We start from the raw sequence: 18,599 nt of genomic DNA on the forward strand, positions 1-18,599 counted from the left end.
TTCAAACATTGAACAAGGAAGATAACCGTGAGTAGTGAGCACACACACACACACACACACACACACACACACACACACACACACACACACACACACACACACACACACACACACACACACACACACACACACACACACACACGCGCACACACACACACACACACACACACACACACACACACACACCTTTCAGTGGGTATACTGTACTGTATATGCATAGCCAGGATCATACTGGAGGGTCCGGGTGTCCTCCCCCGAGCGTAAAAAAACGTAATTCCCTGCATTTTGTTACACTTTTATGCACCAATTCACCTTTAATTAGTCCATGCGAAGAAAAAAACGGATGACAATTCAAAATATTCTAAAATTAACAATACAAAGTATGTTACATGCCATTGTGCATTGTGAGTGGGTATATGGAAATCCTGGAGCTTTCTTTGTGGGTATACTACCTGCATATCACGTAGACTACAACACTGACTGGGACAATAAAACACAATCTCCTTACACTGTGGCCGTTTTTAAGATTCTCAGCCAAAATCACGCCCCTTCTGGTGGACCTCATGAGACCTAAAAATGAGGAAAGGAAAATTATTTTTTGATGCCGTTTGAATTAAGCCATGGATTACAAATATAATGTTCATCAATTCAAAAGCTATTCTCACCACCAGAGAAAGTCTCAGTTAGCCAAAGGTTTGTCATATGACCACTTAGTGTTGTGTGAAACGTTTCAGTGAACTACATCTCTCGTCTTACACAATTTACGTCACCTAGCTTGCTACCACTTGCTAGCTAGCTAGCTAGCCAGCTTAGCTCTGTTCTACTACACATGCACTTGTATCTTACCTGATGTGTTTTATCCAGTGAACTGTTTTCTGCAGATAAGCAAAAGCATGAGCCAGATATGCTGCTCATTTGAGTAACGTTACATCGCCGGTACGATACACACAGACATCATAGCTTCAGCGAGACGTCATCCATGCGACATTGAAGTTTGTAGTCTTTCTAATATATTTATTTATTATAGTTTGTATTTAAACAGTCTTATAAACAGTCTTATACTTCAACAGTTAAACAATAAACTGTGACTTTCTTCGATTGAAAATGTATCTTTTAAATTGACGAACATCATATTTGTAATCCCTGGCTCAACTCATACGGGATAAAAAATCTCTCCCCGTTCACAACCGTTCATATTTTTTTTCTAAAGATATCTAGATCCCATGGACCGGAAGTAGAAGAGCGATTTCGTTCGGTAACTACGTTCTAGCATCTATCCACCAGGCTGTGGTTCCGTGTTGGAAACTGGTTGGAAACTGCAAAGACAAGATAGGCGAGAACTACTTTCGGTATTTGAAACTGTTAAGTAAAAACACAACCAAAAAGTTTCTCCACATAAAGCCTAGAATGACAGATAGGAAACCGTGTAAGGTGTGCAATTTCACACGACAAAAATCATACGGTTTGGTAGTTCCATCTTTAGATGATCTGAAGATAAAAGGTGAGTTACTTGTACGTTTTTATGACTTTAACTGGTAAACGTGTCTGAAGAGTGAAAGTCTAATTGTACGGCTTCCATTTTAATAAAACGGTATTATAAAAATATACTTATGAGCAGTTAGATACTGTATTAGTCAATGATGCTTGCTGTCTAAGGTGAAAATGTTTTTGATGTACAGTAAGTTTCAGTTAGAATGATCCTTCAGCGTTGTTGTTACCGCCAGTTGGGGTTTGCTGCCCAGTTTAAGATCTCTTAGTCGGTCTCGAACGAGCTGACTGTAGAAACATTTTCATCATGTTTAAACTCGTAGGAGCAGCTATGGAAAGTCAGCCAAGACCTCAGTTCTGTCCTGTCCTGCTCTTTTCTACAATGCTTGTCAGCAGGCGTTGCCCAGGTCTATGCAACCATCAAGGTCTCTGATTTATCTAAAATACAAGTTCTAATGAACAGTACCAAGTTTGTGGCATTATTATTTTTTGAAATCATCTAAATATCGTACATTATGGTATTTTTGATCTTGATAAAGTCCTGTAAACTGCAGATGGCACACAGCCTGTAATGTTTTCTGGAAAACTTCCATTTGCAAATTCACAATTTTGATCTTTTATGTAAAGTTGAACAATACAACCAAACATATTGTTACAGGCATTAGGCAGTTCTGCATTTTGTACCTTGATTTTGAACTGCATCAGTACATTAAAAAAAATATATATATTGTTTTTGCATCTACATATTTATGTTGCTCTACAGCCCTAAACCTGGTGGTGATAAACGACCCAATTGGTTGTGAAGTTGAAACCATAAAGGGTTATAATTGTATTTGTATCACCAGGATACTTAACATTCATTATTCAAAAATCTAAGTAAAAATTCAGTGGGGTCTGCAACCAAACATAGCAGAGGTAAATCCAACACACACATTGCTGAAATACAGATTCATCATTATATTCACACTTTTAAAAGGCTAGTTTACCTTAGGTTGACAGAGGGAGTGAGCATCACAATTACTCAACAGCAGCGACAATAGTAACAGCTGTAATGAAAGAAGAGGTGTCAACTTAACTGATTTGACTTATTAACAGAAGTCATTCGCGTGAATCCTCAAATGGCCAGGCGGTGTGTGAGTTGTTACTGCCTGAAATATTTAACTTATATTTTGCTCTAAGGTATGGTTATATGGCTAAAGAATATCACCAGTTTTCTGTGGCACTTGTGATAAAGTGTAACTCAAATAAGTATTTGTAAAGTCTGTAATTTCTTCTTCCCACAGGACGTGAGTTTCTCGGGTTCAGCCCTGGTGAGCCGGTTACAGTGGTCCTAGAGAATGATGGGACTATAGTACAGGATCAAGCCTACTTTTTGTGTTTACCTTCAAACACAAAGTTCATGCTGTTGCATGAAAAAGAAACATGGTCACCGGGTTGCAGAAGTAAGCAGGTTTAATTCTGTCTGAGATTTGTCTAGATTCAGGATTAATTCCTTTAACACGAAATGCACAACATGTACTTTTGATTGTAGTGGATGGGGGCACGGCCTGGATGGCCAGGGATTCTTTGGTGCTGGAGGCAGATACTGTGGACAACTCTAGTGCCGTAGCACGCTGGTGGCACCTGGCTCAGCAGCTGAAGCAGGACGTTGCCAGCATCATCCTCATGTCTGAGGCAGACTTACAGGTACCAGCATTATTCCTCTTTTTCACCAACAGTGTTTGCTGTCACATCCATCCCAGCAGGCACTAAGAAAACAACTTTCCTCAGTTGTCACTATCAGATTTGTAATGTTTGTTTTATTTCTTATTGTCAACAAATCCCATGGAAAGACGCACACTAATTATAAATTGATTTGACTTACAAGTATTATCTGTTTGGCCAAAGCCTGATATGCTTTTTTTATTTTGCCAATGTCACAAACTAGCTCATGGAACGTGGAAAGAAGGGGGTCCACACAAGAAATGTACTTAAAACAAACATAACTTATTAAACTAGGGTTAACCCAAAACAGACAATGCAGTGGGTAGATTGGCAATGTCTGCAATGAAAGCAGAGCCTGGATGTTTGTCACGTGTGTTTTGGAGGTGTTGAATGTGCAAAACCAAAAGACAGTGATGCAGGATGGATGCCAGCCCTAGGAACAGAGGGACTGCATTCAAAGCTCAAGGTTGAGCCTAATAAGCTGCTGGCCTTCTCATGTCAGCCAGTTGACTGCAGAGGTTGACCCTCCTCCGCTGCGCTGTAGAGGAAGGTCTGGCAATGCGAGACTACCACCATTGTTGTAAAAAAGGATTGGGTGACATGTTGCTTCAGTAGGACGGGCATTGTTGTTTATTGTGGTTGATTATTAATCAATTTTGCTAAATGTGTCTCCAACAAATGCAACATTGACTCCTGTTTAAGTAATATTTGCTAAACACTACAGTGCCCAGCTGTTATGAGAAACTACTGAGCCTTTTAAATAAGGATGTTAACTATTTTTAAAAATTCTCATCATCATTAGGACTCTATGGGGTCACAGACAGGGTAGAGGACCCAGAAAGGTTTGAGAGCCACACTAACACATTGTTGTTTTTTGTCTTTTAATGGGATTAGTTGTTAATTAAAAAAAATATATATAACTAGGGTTGGGTATCGAAAACCAGTTCCAAAATTCCTTAATTTGTTAAGAAATTAAAATGTTGGTTCTGCTTGTTTGTTTCTTAACACCTATGAGAGAGGAGTGAGTCAGTGTATGTTATTGCATTTTAACTCCTATGTTGTTTTCACTCACCCCCATTTCATTTATGATGAAAACCAGCTGGTGTGTCTGTCTCCGTGCACGCTGACATACAGAGTGGAGGGAAGTCTCAGAGAGAATAGCAGATGTAATAACATCAACATGCAACAGTCTGCAGCTAAAGAAAGACACAGGGTAACTTGTTAGCTTACTGGTAGCCTGCAACTGCACTTTTCGAGACACCACGGCCGTTGCAAAATGTCAGATAAACTGTTAAATCCTCCTGCTTTGCTCGAGTTACCGGTGTGGCAAAAAAAATTCCTTCAGTTATGTTAACAACAAATGGGAAAGTATGTGGGCACCGACAGCAACTTAATGGTGCATTCAGGTATCTGAATCGTTAAAATCCAAACAATACCCAACCCAACCCTACATTTAACTTCAGCCTTATCATTTAAAACAAAAGTATGCAATATTTTCTTTATGGTAAGAGGGACCGTTTTTTACTTCTTTAGTTGATCAAAACTTCCTTCAGACTCTGAATAAGCCGTCATTAATAATACTTTTTTATTTTTTTTAAGATTTCATCCGCTATACTTTTTGCTTTGCTGTTCATTCCATCCTGGGATTGTTGTTCCATTATTATTTTTTATTGCTGTGAAGCATCACATAGACTTGCTGTGGACTTCTCAAAGTTATAGTATTTTATTTCTTTGTGTCACCTGCTGATCCAGACCTTAGTGGATGCCCCATGCCCTGAGCTAGCCTCTGCTATGGGCTTCGAAGAGAAGAAGGCAGAGGATCTGCAGGAAACACTGCAGGGAGTTTTGGACCGACGAGAAGAGGAGAGACAGTCCAAGGAACTGCTCCAGCTCTACCTCAAAGCTGCGGTGCAACAGGACCAACAGCAGGAAGTGCCAAACCAGCCCAGCCAGGAAGGTGAGGCTGCGTCAATGTGTGGTGGTTTTTAGTTGGAAATGGTTCATCTTGGTTTACCCTCTTTATTTTATTCATTCAATTTTTTAATGTATTTGTTTTTTTCTGACCTAAATTAGTTTATAACAATAACATACCAAATTTGATATTTTTAATAATAATAATAATAATATTACATAAAACAAAAGCTTTTTAATTAAAACATGCATGGAATGAAAACAACTGTATTTATTATTTTATTTGTTATTATTAAGAGTTTTTTTTTCTTACTGCTAAATCTGTAAGAATCAGTCTATTCCCTCTGGTGCCTTGTTGTATTTAGATGCCTCTGAAGAAAAGAGCTGTGCTTGTTGCTTTTGGCCACCAGGTGGAACCATTGTTGCTGCTGAATAAACCCACCTTTTGTGGTGATTAATGTAACTGTGCCCTTATACAAGACACGATTCTGAAAGAGAATCCATTTTAATGTGTCAGGGGCTGGAGACGTGGAGGTGGATGCCATGGAGGTGGACTCTGCATCTGGATTCATGTCCAGGACACTGATGGTCCTGAAAGGCAAAACAAGCCCGGAGACCAGACTCTCCACTGAGGATCTGCAGGTAACCCACTCACAACGAAATGGGATACATTATTCTTCAGGTATTTCTGCCAGAAAGTACTTTCTGAAATAAATTTCACCCCTTTCCTCCAGCAGCCAATATAATCAAACAAGGCTTTAGCCGATGCCGCACCGTTTTCACTTTCAGTCCCAATCCTGTTCGACCGGTATACTACAAAGTTAACCTGTGAACCCCCTCCGACCGGTGTTGGGAGAAGTTGCACCCCGAGTAACCATCCAGAGGTTGCTTCTTTTGTAAGCGTGGCCTGTTTTAGGGCAGACATGTTGATATGTTATAGTAGGAAAAGCACACGTGTATTTAAAACCATTAATGGTGGCTGCATTCCACTTAGGAGAGGCCCTTGTAGTGTGCATGCTGACTCATTGAAACTTACTGGGACACTTGTTGGAATTGAGCCATCGTTAAGGTTATCAATTTCAGCTGTGCTTTTCCTACTCTGACAAGTCAAAATTTCTGCCGTCATAAAGGTCCACAAAGGTGCCCCGAGCAGTTTGGATCAGTCACCGGTGTCTTGTTCAAGGGAACCTTGGCAAGTCCCGGGAGGTGAACTGGCACATCTCCAGCTACCAGTCCACATTCCGTATTTGGGCCGCACAGGGACTTGAACCAACAACCCTCCGGTTTCTAGGCCAAGTCCCTATGGACTGAGCTACTGCCCATCCCAAACTGACTCTAATACATTAGAATTTGGTTTATCATAAATGATAACAGATATACCAGCTGAGCTACACGGCAAGCAATACGTATTTTGTATTTAATTCAACAGTATAAATTCGAATGAAGCAAACTCTGGCTGGTGGGAGCGGAGTGGGACTTGTGAAAGTGAAAATGGCACGTCGTTGGTGGAAGCCTGTTTTTTTTTTCTTCGATAGGCTGATGGATAAAAAGGGGGAGAGTTCTGTTAAAAAAGGCTTTCTGGCAGAAATCCCTGAAGCATAACTTCTTCCATGTGCGATCTGCATGTTTTTTATTTTATTTTTTATTTAAAATTATGTAGCTATTGAAATCTGCAAGGTCATATACACAACCCATACTTTTATCAGTGTCTCTGCCATATAATTCAAAACGGCATTTACCTTAGCTAAAATGCAAGTATAAGATTATGTCCCTCATTTACATACACATGGAGAACAAAATATATAAAAAAAAACCTTTTAATCTATTATTCAGTCCAATACACCAACACCGCTATGTACAGCCTCAACTCTGACAGTGTCAACAAAACCATTATAAGCTTCACAAAGGATAGGATTTATTACAGGGATGTCTGATTGAATTGTATTAGTTTGAATATATGTATCTAAAAATGATAAACCAGTATGACATCTCACATGCTCACACTTCCAGTGTTTGAAATTAAGCCTCTTCCATGTGTCTTTAGATGGTAGTGACCAGAGGGATGGAAGCTATGGAGAAGGTGCTGGGCTGGGACAGAAGGAAGACGTCTGCGCTGCTGCAGGCTTGTGAGTCCGAGCTGAGCAAGCGTCTCCAGCAGGTTCAGGCTGTGCAGTCCATCAGGAGCCACACACAGCTGGACCGGGAGCAGCACGCGGAGGAGGGTGTAGAAACGCCAGCCCAAGGCAGTAACTAGACCAAGGCTTCACCTGTGCAGAGACTGATAAGAATTTACAATACCTGCCTCGGGGTTTGAAGAAATGGGATTTACCCTCTGTTACTGATAATATCCATAATGCTGCAATCCATGAATGGTTATGACGTTGATGTTTGCTTCATTTTGTAAAACTTGCAAACCATTTGAATGCTTTTGCCTTAAGAGGAAAAGTCATTTTCACAAGTCATGTTTATCAAAGACATGCTTGTGTTAACCACGGCATCAGCTTTCTATTGGCTCCTTTTTTTTTGATGAGTGCCATGCTGTGAAAATACTCAAAGATAAACATATCCATGTAAACTTTTAAACAAAACATTTTGAGAAATATGCTTTCTTGCTGAGAGTTGGTTTGAGAATATTGATACCATTCTCATGTGCCATCACCCAGTTAGCTTAGCTTAGCTTAGTTTAGCTTAGCATAAAGACTGCAGATGGGGAAACAGCTAGCCCGGCTCCATCCTAAGGTCATCAATTACACCTACCTGTGGACCTAAACGTGGTATTTTCCTTTGCGTTTTATACCACAGTGTATGTGCACTTTGGTGTGAAATGTCATTAACTAGTGACCATATAGAAAAGCTCTACCTGGAACAATGAATGGAAGGAATATCTAAATATGATGATGAATGCAGCAACTCTACCAAAGGCACAACACCAAAGTTATTTGTACAGATCTGGGTTAGTACAGACAAAAACTACAGACAGGTTTATACTGAAAGAGAAAATTGTTTCTGAGATATATAGAAATCAACCCAATATATTTATAAAAGCTTAATTTGAATGTGGTAATTAGACAAATTTTAAATTTTAACAAGAAAGAATACAACAATATGAAATGTATATCACTCCATACAGGGAAGCTTCACTGAACACGTGGGTGAGAATGACATGAAGTTTCATCTTTGAGTTGAGTAGAACCAATATTTCTGGATGAGAGCTCCTTTAAGACCATCTATTACAGTGTATACTATTATTGAAGTTATGTATCAGTTTAGTGGCTGCATAATGTAAGATGGTGTGTATAGTGGGTCCAGGTCTGTGTGACTCATAGGCCATATATAAGATAGCCTTTGTCACGCCTGTCCTCTCATCATCGGTCTGTTGAACAATAAACACATAAGTATGATGGTGGATGAATTTGCATTCGGGTCGTCTTTTTGTGTTGTGGTGAGATTGAAATGTCATGACCGGCTTGTACTTTAATATTAAACACAGGGGTAAATAGAGAATTTATCAAGGTCTCCTATTTAGTCAGTATTATGTCTATGTCACACGGTTTTACCAAAATTAAGCTGTCACTCTACTGTTTTATAACCCTGTTAGAACTGTTATGTCAGTTCCCCAACACATTCACAGTTTGAATTTAATTTTAACATGCAGGACAAAAATTACAAAGGAAATTGTTTATGAATGTACATTGTGTCATTTAACTTGGCTTTTATAAACGTGTTGAAAGGTGTTTTCTAAAAGAAACCAGCCCTCAAACTTTTGACCATGCTGTTTTCCTTTATAAATGAATATTAAATGTATGTATAATTACGCACTAATAAATCTCACTGACCAACACAATTCTGTATTCTTGAGACTCAACTTCCTCTAAGACTTCAAAGTTAACCATTGAGTAGTGAGACAGAACTTTGGGCTCAAAGCTATGGCCTATTTTTATGTCAAAATGTAATTGATATACCGATTAATGAATGCATTTGCATATTCAGAAACATTATTGACAATAACGAAAACAGTACAAATGTTGACAGTGAACCTCCTTTATATCTCTCGCAAATGAGTTGCCTTAGACCGTTTAAGTTTTTACACTGAGTGAAACAAGTCAAGTAACACAGACTGGTAAGTTGATGCAGCAGACAAATCAAGTTTATATTAGTAGTCATTACTAAAAATCATTCGTAAACCTAATTTGCTTTTGTTGAAAAGGAAAAATCTGAAACATCACAGTTCTACTTATCAGAACTATAGAAAGTAATCATTTTTATGAACGTGTTTATTCCTTTATATCAGAATAGTTTTAAGAACAACCTTTTCAACACATTGGCTCCAGTAAGAGAGACAGGCTGACAATGTACAGACTGTAATTTCCAAAGCCCACTTCATGGATCTGACTTATGCTTTACCCCACTGCACAGACCCGATCAGTCCCCATCCGGGTCTAAGTCATGCTGCAATAACAAATGCATACAGACATGAACACTAAATCAGCCATACAAAACTAAAACCCAGATAACATAAATGCACACCAAAAACAGTAACAAAACTTTCTTAAAACATACTTTAACATGGATAGAAACCGTTCAGAACATGTTTCTTTTCTCAAAAGTCTTTACATGGCTTCAGCGCAAAACAGTTCAAATGACCCCGCGTCTCCCATACAGAAACTTATAAATCAGTGCACTTTATACTTAAACTGATTATTACAAACAACTAAAGTGATTTAGTAATGAATATGGTTTTTAAAAAGGAAAGAAAGAATAAGAAGTGACCCCTGAAAAGTTAACTTGACTACTAGGTTGTCAACAAAACAGTGATGGGCATGTTGGCTACAAGCCTACTGGCTGCATGCTGCTGCTAGATTTTTCCAACTGTGGGTTAATGGGTTTCATGGTGTGCGTAATTCCTGTGGAAATGGCTCTGACCAGGCTGAATGAACAGTTTGAATCGAGGGGTATGGGAGCAATCGGTTGCACATATATCACACTGTCTTGGTGGATTAGATTATGAGTAAACAGTGCTCAAGTAAGAAGAGCAGGTTTGCTCTGTCAGTACCCAGGTTCCCTAAAGGACTCTCTGGCCATTTCATGCTGAAAAAACAAACCTTATCCCATGTGTTCAGATGACTTTCAGAGAACACATCTCCACCTAAGGCCTTGTTATTCGGTTGAGCTGCAAATGTTAAGGTGATGCATGGGTCAGTACATACTTTGCCTTGCCGAGTTGCCGTGGCCTTCAAAGTAAAAAGTACGTTGCTGCATAACAGTTCAATTAAAGTTAGCACAATGAGGTTTAAAAAAAAAAATCAAACACTGCAGTAGCAGAAACATGAATCATCACAAGTGCATTTCTTTCTCACATTCAGGCGTGCTGCTTTGCCCTACTTGTGGTCCACAGATGGAAATATTAGCGAGTGAAATGCAAAATTGTCAAATAAGAGGCTATTTCATGGGACTGAAGAACCCTATAATGACTGTTTTGATAGAGCGGTAGAGCTGCATAATGCATGAAGGTTAAACGACTAAGATGCACCGCTTTCTCAGACCCAGTGACTGACTTCCAGAATACTCCATGGAATGATTTGTTATTTCTGAAAGAGCATTAAAATCAGTTTTTGTCTTTAGCTGAAAAAGAGCACAACAGTTTGCGTTCTGTCACATTACTACTAAGAATGAGGAATACTCACTCTTGTTTTATTAATATGCTTGTCTGATCACTTGTGGCTTCAGGTTGTATGTTATGGATTTTAATGAACTTTTTTATCCAATGTATACACATATATACAGTATATTCATAAGTCAAAGTGTCTTTTGATTCTTCCTTAATTTGCACATCAAGTAACAAAAAGATAAAAATTTCCCATGCAAAAGTGGTCAAAAGAGGATTGTGCTATTGAGATTATGGCATCATCTCACCCAAAAGAATACATAAAACAATGACAATTAGATTACAAATTAGATGCTATCAGTGAAATTGCTTGACGTTTTTGTAGCACCATTGTCACAATGTCAAATAAAGGATCATAAGGATAAGGCTTCTGCTTGCATCATGCACAAACACAACATCCAAGCTTCATCACAAACATAATGGTTGTGTTATGTTGCCATCAAGTCACTGTGCCGAAGTTTCAGATAGCGTACAAACACATAAATTGTTTATGTCAATAAACATCAGGATTTAACCTTGACACTGGTATAATTGATCTTCCATCCCTTGTTTTTCCCACTAGTGTCGGATCTGAACGCAACATGTACTTGGTAACTTCCTGTGTCAACGCGACCCGGTGGTATTGATCCACAGAAGGGTCCATACTCTTGTCCAGCTGTTGAAATCTTATAAAAGGGGAACATCAAATGAGAAGATTCATTAAACGCCTGACTGATTTATGTCTAGCCAAACTTAATTATGCAGGAAACGGCGTAGTATATCACCCAAAGAGGACAAGTCGGTAACAGACTGCCTCCTCAGGCATGAGGAGGAATACATTGCTTATTCATAGTCATGCTCTAAAATCACATGACTAACCTTCAACATATCGTACGGACAAGGGACATCCAAGTGCCCCTCTACGTCAAAGGGTTCCAGGAAGTCCAATATTATTCTGTAGCCCTCTGGCAGACGGATGGTGTGGTCACATTGACTCATTGAAGGGTAGGGGCCCGGGTAACCCGGACTGGTCAGAACCCCTGAGAGTGAGGTCAACACTTGGCTGTGGCATGGCACTGTAGGGAAGACTCACACACTCATTAAAATCCCACTTAAACATTTTGAGGCTTGTTTTAAATTAGATTCTGTTCAACCAAGTACAATCCTAAGTACAATTTTGGGGTATGTTTTGAGTAATTATTTTATAGAAGACTTTTTTACTTCTACTCCTTAAATTTTCATGTAATCATCTGTACTTTCTACTCCTTACATTTTAATAGTCTTTAATAGCCTCATTGCTCCTATTTCAGTTCGGCTTGTTTTCATTCCGGTTTGTCATCATTAAAAAAACACACACAAAAAAATCTGTATACATTGTGCCATCCGGATAGAGTGAATTTGATTGTGGTTGAAAGAGAAGTGTAAACTATACCATTCTGACACTCTATTGGTTTGTACAGGATCCATCGCACCTGCACATGACACAAATCCCGTCACACTCCAGCACGGAAATAGCAGACGTATGTAGCCTAGTACAAGGATGTCCGAGGCAGAGACTCATGAAAGTCATAAAACTCGAGCGAAATGTCCCAATCAAGCACGAGCGATGAGGTTGGTAGCCGGTAAGACCAGCCAACCCTTCTACATCCCTCGCAGTACCTGGAAGAATTTTTCGACATGGTTGGATGCAAAACCAACTCCTTTCGAATCTGCTAGTTAGTTCCACAAGCTGATTGTTTCCAAAACCCATTGTATAGTCTAATTTTGTATTATTTTTACCCCTTATTTTACTTTTACTTTAAGTAGTTTTGAAACCAGTAATTTTACACTTTTACTTGGGTAAAAAGCTTGAGTTGATTTCAACTTCTACACAAGTCTTTTTAAACCTTAGCATCTATACTTCTACCTGGGTAATGAATGTAAATACATTTGACACCTCTGCTGATGAATCTTATGATTCACTTATGATTTTTGAAGTTTTTTTAGTTTGGGAGAAAATGTATATTTTAATGTCTATTGAGACATATCCTGGCATCATAAATGATGGGATTCATCTCAGTTTGCAACATTGCCTCGGCAAGCGCACAGATGTTGTCCCAGCCAAAAACAAATGAATATCGCAAAGAGGCTGTGCTTCTGTAATTCATATAATTAGTACAATCTGTAGGCAGATAATCATTTTTCCCTATTCATTGCATGATTTGTTTTGTCACCTTTTTTTCTTCTGGCAAAGCATTATAATTTAAGGCACATCAACTGGTAATTGTGATTAATTACCTAGTGTCAGTGCACTATTTGTGCTGCACACAGATATCAATTTTTAATACAATTTTGATGTTGCTTTTCCCTTAGGAATCGACAGTAATTAACCTTGCCTACACCAGCTGGCAGAGATCAACTACTTTATGCATCAGTGTGCCTTTTCAGTCTGAAATGAGTAAGCATAGGCCAGCTATGATAGAATGAAATCCAATCTAGAACATTGTCAACTGTGCCCTGTGTGAAATGTCAGAAAATAGTTTTTTGAAGACTTCTGCAGTACTGTTAAATATTGCGGACATTTTGAAGACAAATTGCCAACATTTAGATCATATTCCAATAATTAGATGTAATTACAAGTTTAAAATATAACAATCCGATCTCATGTTCTCATCCACACTTCTTGCACAAGTCTGAAATTAGCCGCATTTCAATTTCAACACCTCAATACCACACTGACAAATTGTGCCACGTGAAAAACTTGCCCATTATTTTATTATATAATCAATACAAGCTGAGGAAACAAAGCATGTTGAAACCAAACACATTAAACAGAAGTAAGTGCACACTTCTGGAATTTGTTTATCTTTTGCCATCAATATCTGCTGTGTCTGGTAGTGGGCTTTGAGCAGCAGTGTATTTAGCTTGAGAAACACATTATACTGAATTAAGTGAGATCAATATACAATTAAACACTGTGTACCAAGCTTTTTACACTGAACCTCCCTACGCAGCTTTTGACTCACCAAGCTTATAACATGCCTCTCTTGCTTTACTCTGCATGGCTCTTACCTGTGCAGGATCTTTTGTTGTCATGGAGAAGGTACCCTTGTCTGCACGTGCAGTAATAGCCACCAATGTAATTGTGGCAAAAATGATCACACACTCTTTCCCCATCTATCTTGGACAGACACTCGTTGATGTCTGTAAGAGAAAGAAAGGTCAGAGAGAGAAACACCACACAGTAAATGTGTATTTTCCTTGCATTTAACTTTAAATGGGGACAGTGGAAGGGGGTTTATATAAATGTATTGTTTATTCTAAATGTGACACAGGCAACGCAGTTGGATAATACAAAAAAATTAAATGACAAAAATGCTAATACTTCTACCTATTTATCTACGTCCACCTTTACATGTAAACTGCCAATCTATGTTTAAAGGTCCAGGTATATTATGCTCATTTTTAGGACCACACTAGTATTTTGGGTTTAAGTTTTAGCGCCTGTCTCTTTAAGGGCCCCTTCCTAAAAAAAACATATTCTACTCTGAATGGTCAGCGTTTCCGAGATGCAGAAGAGTTTGCTCTGCCATTGCAGCTTGGGAATAACTTTAATGGCAATGTAGCGGCACTTTTTTACCTATACACAGTATACTGTAGTATAGTTATGACATGACAACCAAACAGAAGTCTTGATGGCTCATGTGAAGGCACAGTTTCTGAATATGGACAGTGTGCATTTCTGTTTCGATACTTTCACCGTATTAAAAAAAAAGACACAAAAGTTTCCCTTTTTACCATACAGGACCTTGCATTGTCAGTGCATTTGAATAAGCTAATAATTCTATGCAAATGAAGGGCTTTGTATTAATTTACATGCACTTCATTAACACTGTGTGCCGTTGTTTTGTTACTACTGAATTTCTGTTGGAAATAGTCTGAATCTGGATTTTAAAACATTACTGTGTATATACCTGATGAAAAAAATACTGCTCTTATTCCTCTAGAACTTCCATTGCACATTGCCGCAATCACGGCAACCAAACATGTATCTGCCTTCTGGCAACAAACGTCACTATTCTGAATCACCTTCTGAGGTGTAAAATGCTTGGAAGCCCGTGAATCGGCCCTCATTAGAGTAGTCACTCCTAAAGACCACTGACATGATGTTTCCGGCTGAAAGGATCACGGTGTTCCTTGGGGTGCTTTCATAGTTCTTCTCTTCCTCACCACAGAACCGCAAGGTTTCATTCCCCTCTGTCAAAACCTGGTTTGACAAGGTCAGAGTCCTTTTAGTGAGCATGCAGCAGTATCGTGTGCAGACACAGGGAGTTGGAATTTCTGTGTTACCTGGATGTAGTCATATTCACACTGGTTTGAGGGTTCCATGCTGAAGTGGCTGAAGTAGAGTTTGACCCTGTGGCCATCTGGGACAGTGATGTTCCACACTACAAGCTGGTTGTCAGGGTATGGCTGGGGGAAGTTAGGGGAGGTGAAGCTGCCATATAACCCTGTCATTACCACACTCAGCGAGGCATGGAGGAGGGAAAATAGGACAAATACACAGCACCCACTAGGCAAAATTAGGTGTGATGGCAGCAGTTTCAAGGATTATTTTGAGAAAAACAAATGCTAAGTGACACTCACCTGGTCATGTTGGCTTTGCGGTCTCCAGATATATTTGCGTGTTTTGGAACGGTTAACCCTCAGTGATCTGAGGGTAAATGAACTCACGCCGACCTCTAGATAAACAAAGTGAGACAGGCACATGATCAGTCTGTCATCATCCCCCACCTCCCCCGGTCACAGAAATCTATCAAACTGATAAATGCCAAAATAATTTATATTTATTCTAATCTATAAACTATTTCACTTGTTGTCACCTCCAATTTCTACATGATGACAGTTTGGATGAATATGACACTAAATACAATATCCCTGAGATTCATTGCATTCACCAAAAACAGAAAAGAACAGCACTGACTTGGTTGTTCATATCATACAAAATCTTTAAAAAAAACACCATTTTCTATAGGTTTTGTTACCTTCAATTAGTAAAACATATTATTGTGATTTTTAAATGTATTTTTCAAACATAAAATTATTAAATTTAAATGTGTTTTATAAAACGGGACATCACCTGTAACTTGTGTCATGCCATAGTACTACTGTGAAACTTGTTTAGACAGTGATGCTGATCAGATCAGACTCATGCCGCTAATTATTTCATGATAGGTGGGCAGTAAATCTGTTAAAGAAAAGCCTCAGAATAATAAATACACTGTACCCAACCGTTTGATTTGAATGAGAAGAAGAAGGGTTAGGCAAAGAATCATAAATCCAAAGAACAGCCGGAAGATGCAAAGAAGCAAAGACTGGACATGGCAACTTTGGCAAACTGGCAAGGACTGGATGAGGAATGGCTGATGAGGAAAGTGGGTTTGATTATAGCAGGTCTGGGGAGTGTTAGGAGAGAACTTGGCCTGTAGGAAGTGACCAAGGGATGGAGACAGGGACAGAGAGCCAGGTCCGGCAAAGCAAGCAACCAACTAGAAAGTCCAACTGACAAAAAAGGCTCAGGAGGTCTTCCACTAATGACATGGTTAACAGTTCGACCTCTGGCCAGCACCTTGCGCCATGTTCTGTCACGATCAGTGTTTATATGTGTGTGTGTGTGTGTGTGTGTGTGTGTGTGTGTGTGTGTGTGTGTGTGTGTGTGTGTGTGTGTGAATGAGAGACAAATTGTGAAGCACTTTGTCTGTAAAGGTACAAAAGCTCTATATAAGTGCAATCCATTTTCCATTATTAGTGGACGGAAACACTCACTGATACATTAACAACAGTTTCCCAGTTAATGAAACCGTATTGCATCATGTTTTTTTTACGTCTGCAAAATGCTAAATTTAAAGTCAGTCATCATTGTAAAAAATTAAAGAGCCTTCCCGCTGTCTGTTTTGATGGAATGTGGATGTTGATCATTCATGGTCATTTAAAAGTGATGGGGCATTTCAACCAGCGACATGAGAAGTAGGCTTGAAATAACCAACACCCATTCCCCAACACTAAAGCACAAATGACTAGTATTTGAAGTGAATAACAGTAATTATCTACATAAATGACATCTCTGATGGAACTCTTTTTTTGAATGGTGCCATAACCTTTTCCTTTTTGCATGATTGTGAGCTGGTGGGATGTTGAGCCCCAGTGGAGTCTATACTGATGGCAGATGTTCTCCTCTTGGCTATCTTCCAGCTGCCACTCAGGCATTGATGCTCCAGCAAAAACAACACCCTCTGACACTGAACAAAAAAACCCTGGAAAAGCTAATTTAATCATTAAAAAAACTGTAATAATTGTGGCGTTTATGCTTTAGGCGTCATTTAGACCTAGGGTCTCATTTCCATTGCCTTTGGAAGTGGAAATTAATTTCAAGCTTCTCGTTTTTATTTACAGAGAACTCAGTGAGATCCTAAAGGTGAAAATATAGAGATCATGGGATCATGGAAGCTTACCCTTGAAGGACCTTTAACAACACTTTAAACCTCCTGACAAACCCCTATTTTAGCCTCAATTGCTTTTGTACAAAAACACATTTCACCCGGTTTTAATATTTGGTACAGACATGTCCTCTCTAAACTTCCTCATGGAAGAATATGTGCTCTTTCTTTCTTGGGCTAGATTGACAGGTACTAGTATTTCTTATGTCGCTGGAGATCTGCACCTTGTGCTCATGAAACCGAAGAAGCATTGCAACAAGGGAATGGGCTAGAGTAGGTCCTGGTAAGATGAGGGTGTTTGACTAATCTGCTCTAGCCTACAAGCAGTTTCCTAATCTCTCTCTCCTCATCTTTCGCTGCTCCTATACAAACTCTGCCGCTGGTCAGTGTCAGATGTCATGCATGTGATGACTATTCCCATGGCGTAGAGACCCACTTTGTTTTTAAACTTGACTGATCCACCACTGTCCAGTGTGGAAGGCTCAAATGCTGGCTGATGGATGCTTTGGAATCTTAAGGATCCTCCTCATTTTTGATCTGGTGGGTGCATTGCAATGTCTGCATTGCCCCTCACTGAAGTTGTACTCAGCTGTTCTAAGGGTATTGTGTCTTGACCGGACTGTAGGCTCCTCTGCAGGCTCGACTTGATTAGGATGATTAACAGAAAACACATTCTCTGTGGCAAGCCCTGATATGCGCCTTGAAGGATCGATTGAAAGAAAGTCTTTCTGAACTGATTCTCTATGAGCGTTACATTTTCTGATTCAGTGTGAATAGCCACAGATGTCTGGTAAGTGATGACGCCTTCAAACGTATTCTAGGGTATTTATGGAATACTGTCACCACACCAGTCAACACATTCTACTTGTTGGTTAGTGCATGCTTCTATACAAAAGAACAGAAAAGCAAAGCTGTAAACCAAGCGCATTCTGCCGAAAGTAAATGAACCCTGATAATAAATATATGACAGCTTGCATTGCTTACTCGTACTTGCAGAAACTGAAAATATAAAATAACAAAATGGAAGGAATGCAACATTTGTTAAACTAAACACACTCTTAACAGATTACTATGTTGTCATTTAAACCACGGATCTTCAACAGAGGGTCTGGGGCCCCTAGGGGTCCTCAGAGTCAATGCAGGGGGCCTCAAACTACTGTTAATTTTTGAAAGTGTCTTAACATAAATCCAACATATTAGCAAATACAAATTCCCACTGATGATAGGCTTACTGGCCTACAGGAAAGGCACTCAGTAGGTAGCCATCCACAGATACAGTCCATCCTAAGGATTTGCTCTGCCACGTGTATTTTGAACAATAAACAATTATTTATAAAATCATGCCAACAATTAGTAGGTTATTTTAATAGCTTAGT

The 18,599-nt window shown here is 39.2% G+C and overlaps 2 protein-coding genes across 2 annotated transcripts; one reads left to right on the forward strand and one right to left on the reverse strand.

Moving 5' to 3' along the window:
• The first annotated feature begins 1,239 nt into the window (after window positions 1–1,239).
• Window positions 1,240–8,868, forward strand: dffa (DNA fragmentation factor, alpha polypeptide). Its single transcript, XM_034877384.1, has 6 exons — window positions 1,240–1,501; window positions 2,772–2,930; window positions 3,020–3,174; window positions 4,945–5,149; window positions 5,621–5,745; window positions 7,148–8,868. The coding sequence occupies exons 1-6, from the start codon at window positions 1,408–1,410 to the stop codon at window positions 7,355–7,357; spliced, it is 948 nt and encodes a 315-aa protein (XP_034733275.1). The 5' UTR covers window positions 1,240–1,407; the 3' UTR covers window positions 7,358–8,868.
• Window positions 8,869–9,231: 363 nt separating this feature from the next.
• masp2 (mannan-binding lectin serine peptidase 2) lies at window positions 9,232–15,459 on the reverse strand. Its single transcript, XM_034877385.1, has 6 exons — window positions 15,374–15,459; window positions 15,077–15,299; window positions 14,816–14,993; window positions 13,799–13,930; window positions 11,627–11,823; window positions 9,232–11,433 (listed from the first exon to the last, which is right to left on the reverse strand). Exons 1-6 carry the CDS (start codon window positions 15,379–15,381, stop codon window positions 11,272–11,274), a joined length of 900 nt encoding a protein of 299 aa, XP_034733276.1. The 5' UTR covers window positions 15,382–15,459; the 3' UTR covers window positions 9,232–11,271.
• Window positions 15,460–18,599: the final 3,140 nt, after the last annotated feature.

Source organism: Etheostoma cragini, chromosome 7 (assembly GCF_013103735.1).
Source record: "Etheostoma cragini isolate CJK2018 chromosome 7, CSU_Ecrag_1.0, whole genome shotgun sequence".
Lineage (NCBI taxonomy): Eukaryota > Metazoa > Chordata > Actinopteri > Perciformes > Percidae > Etheostoma > Etheostoma cragini.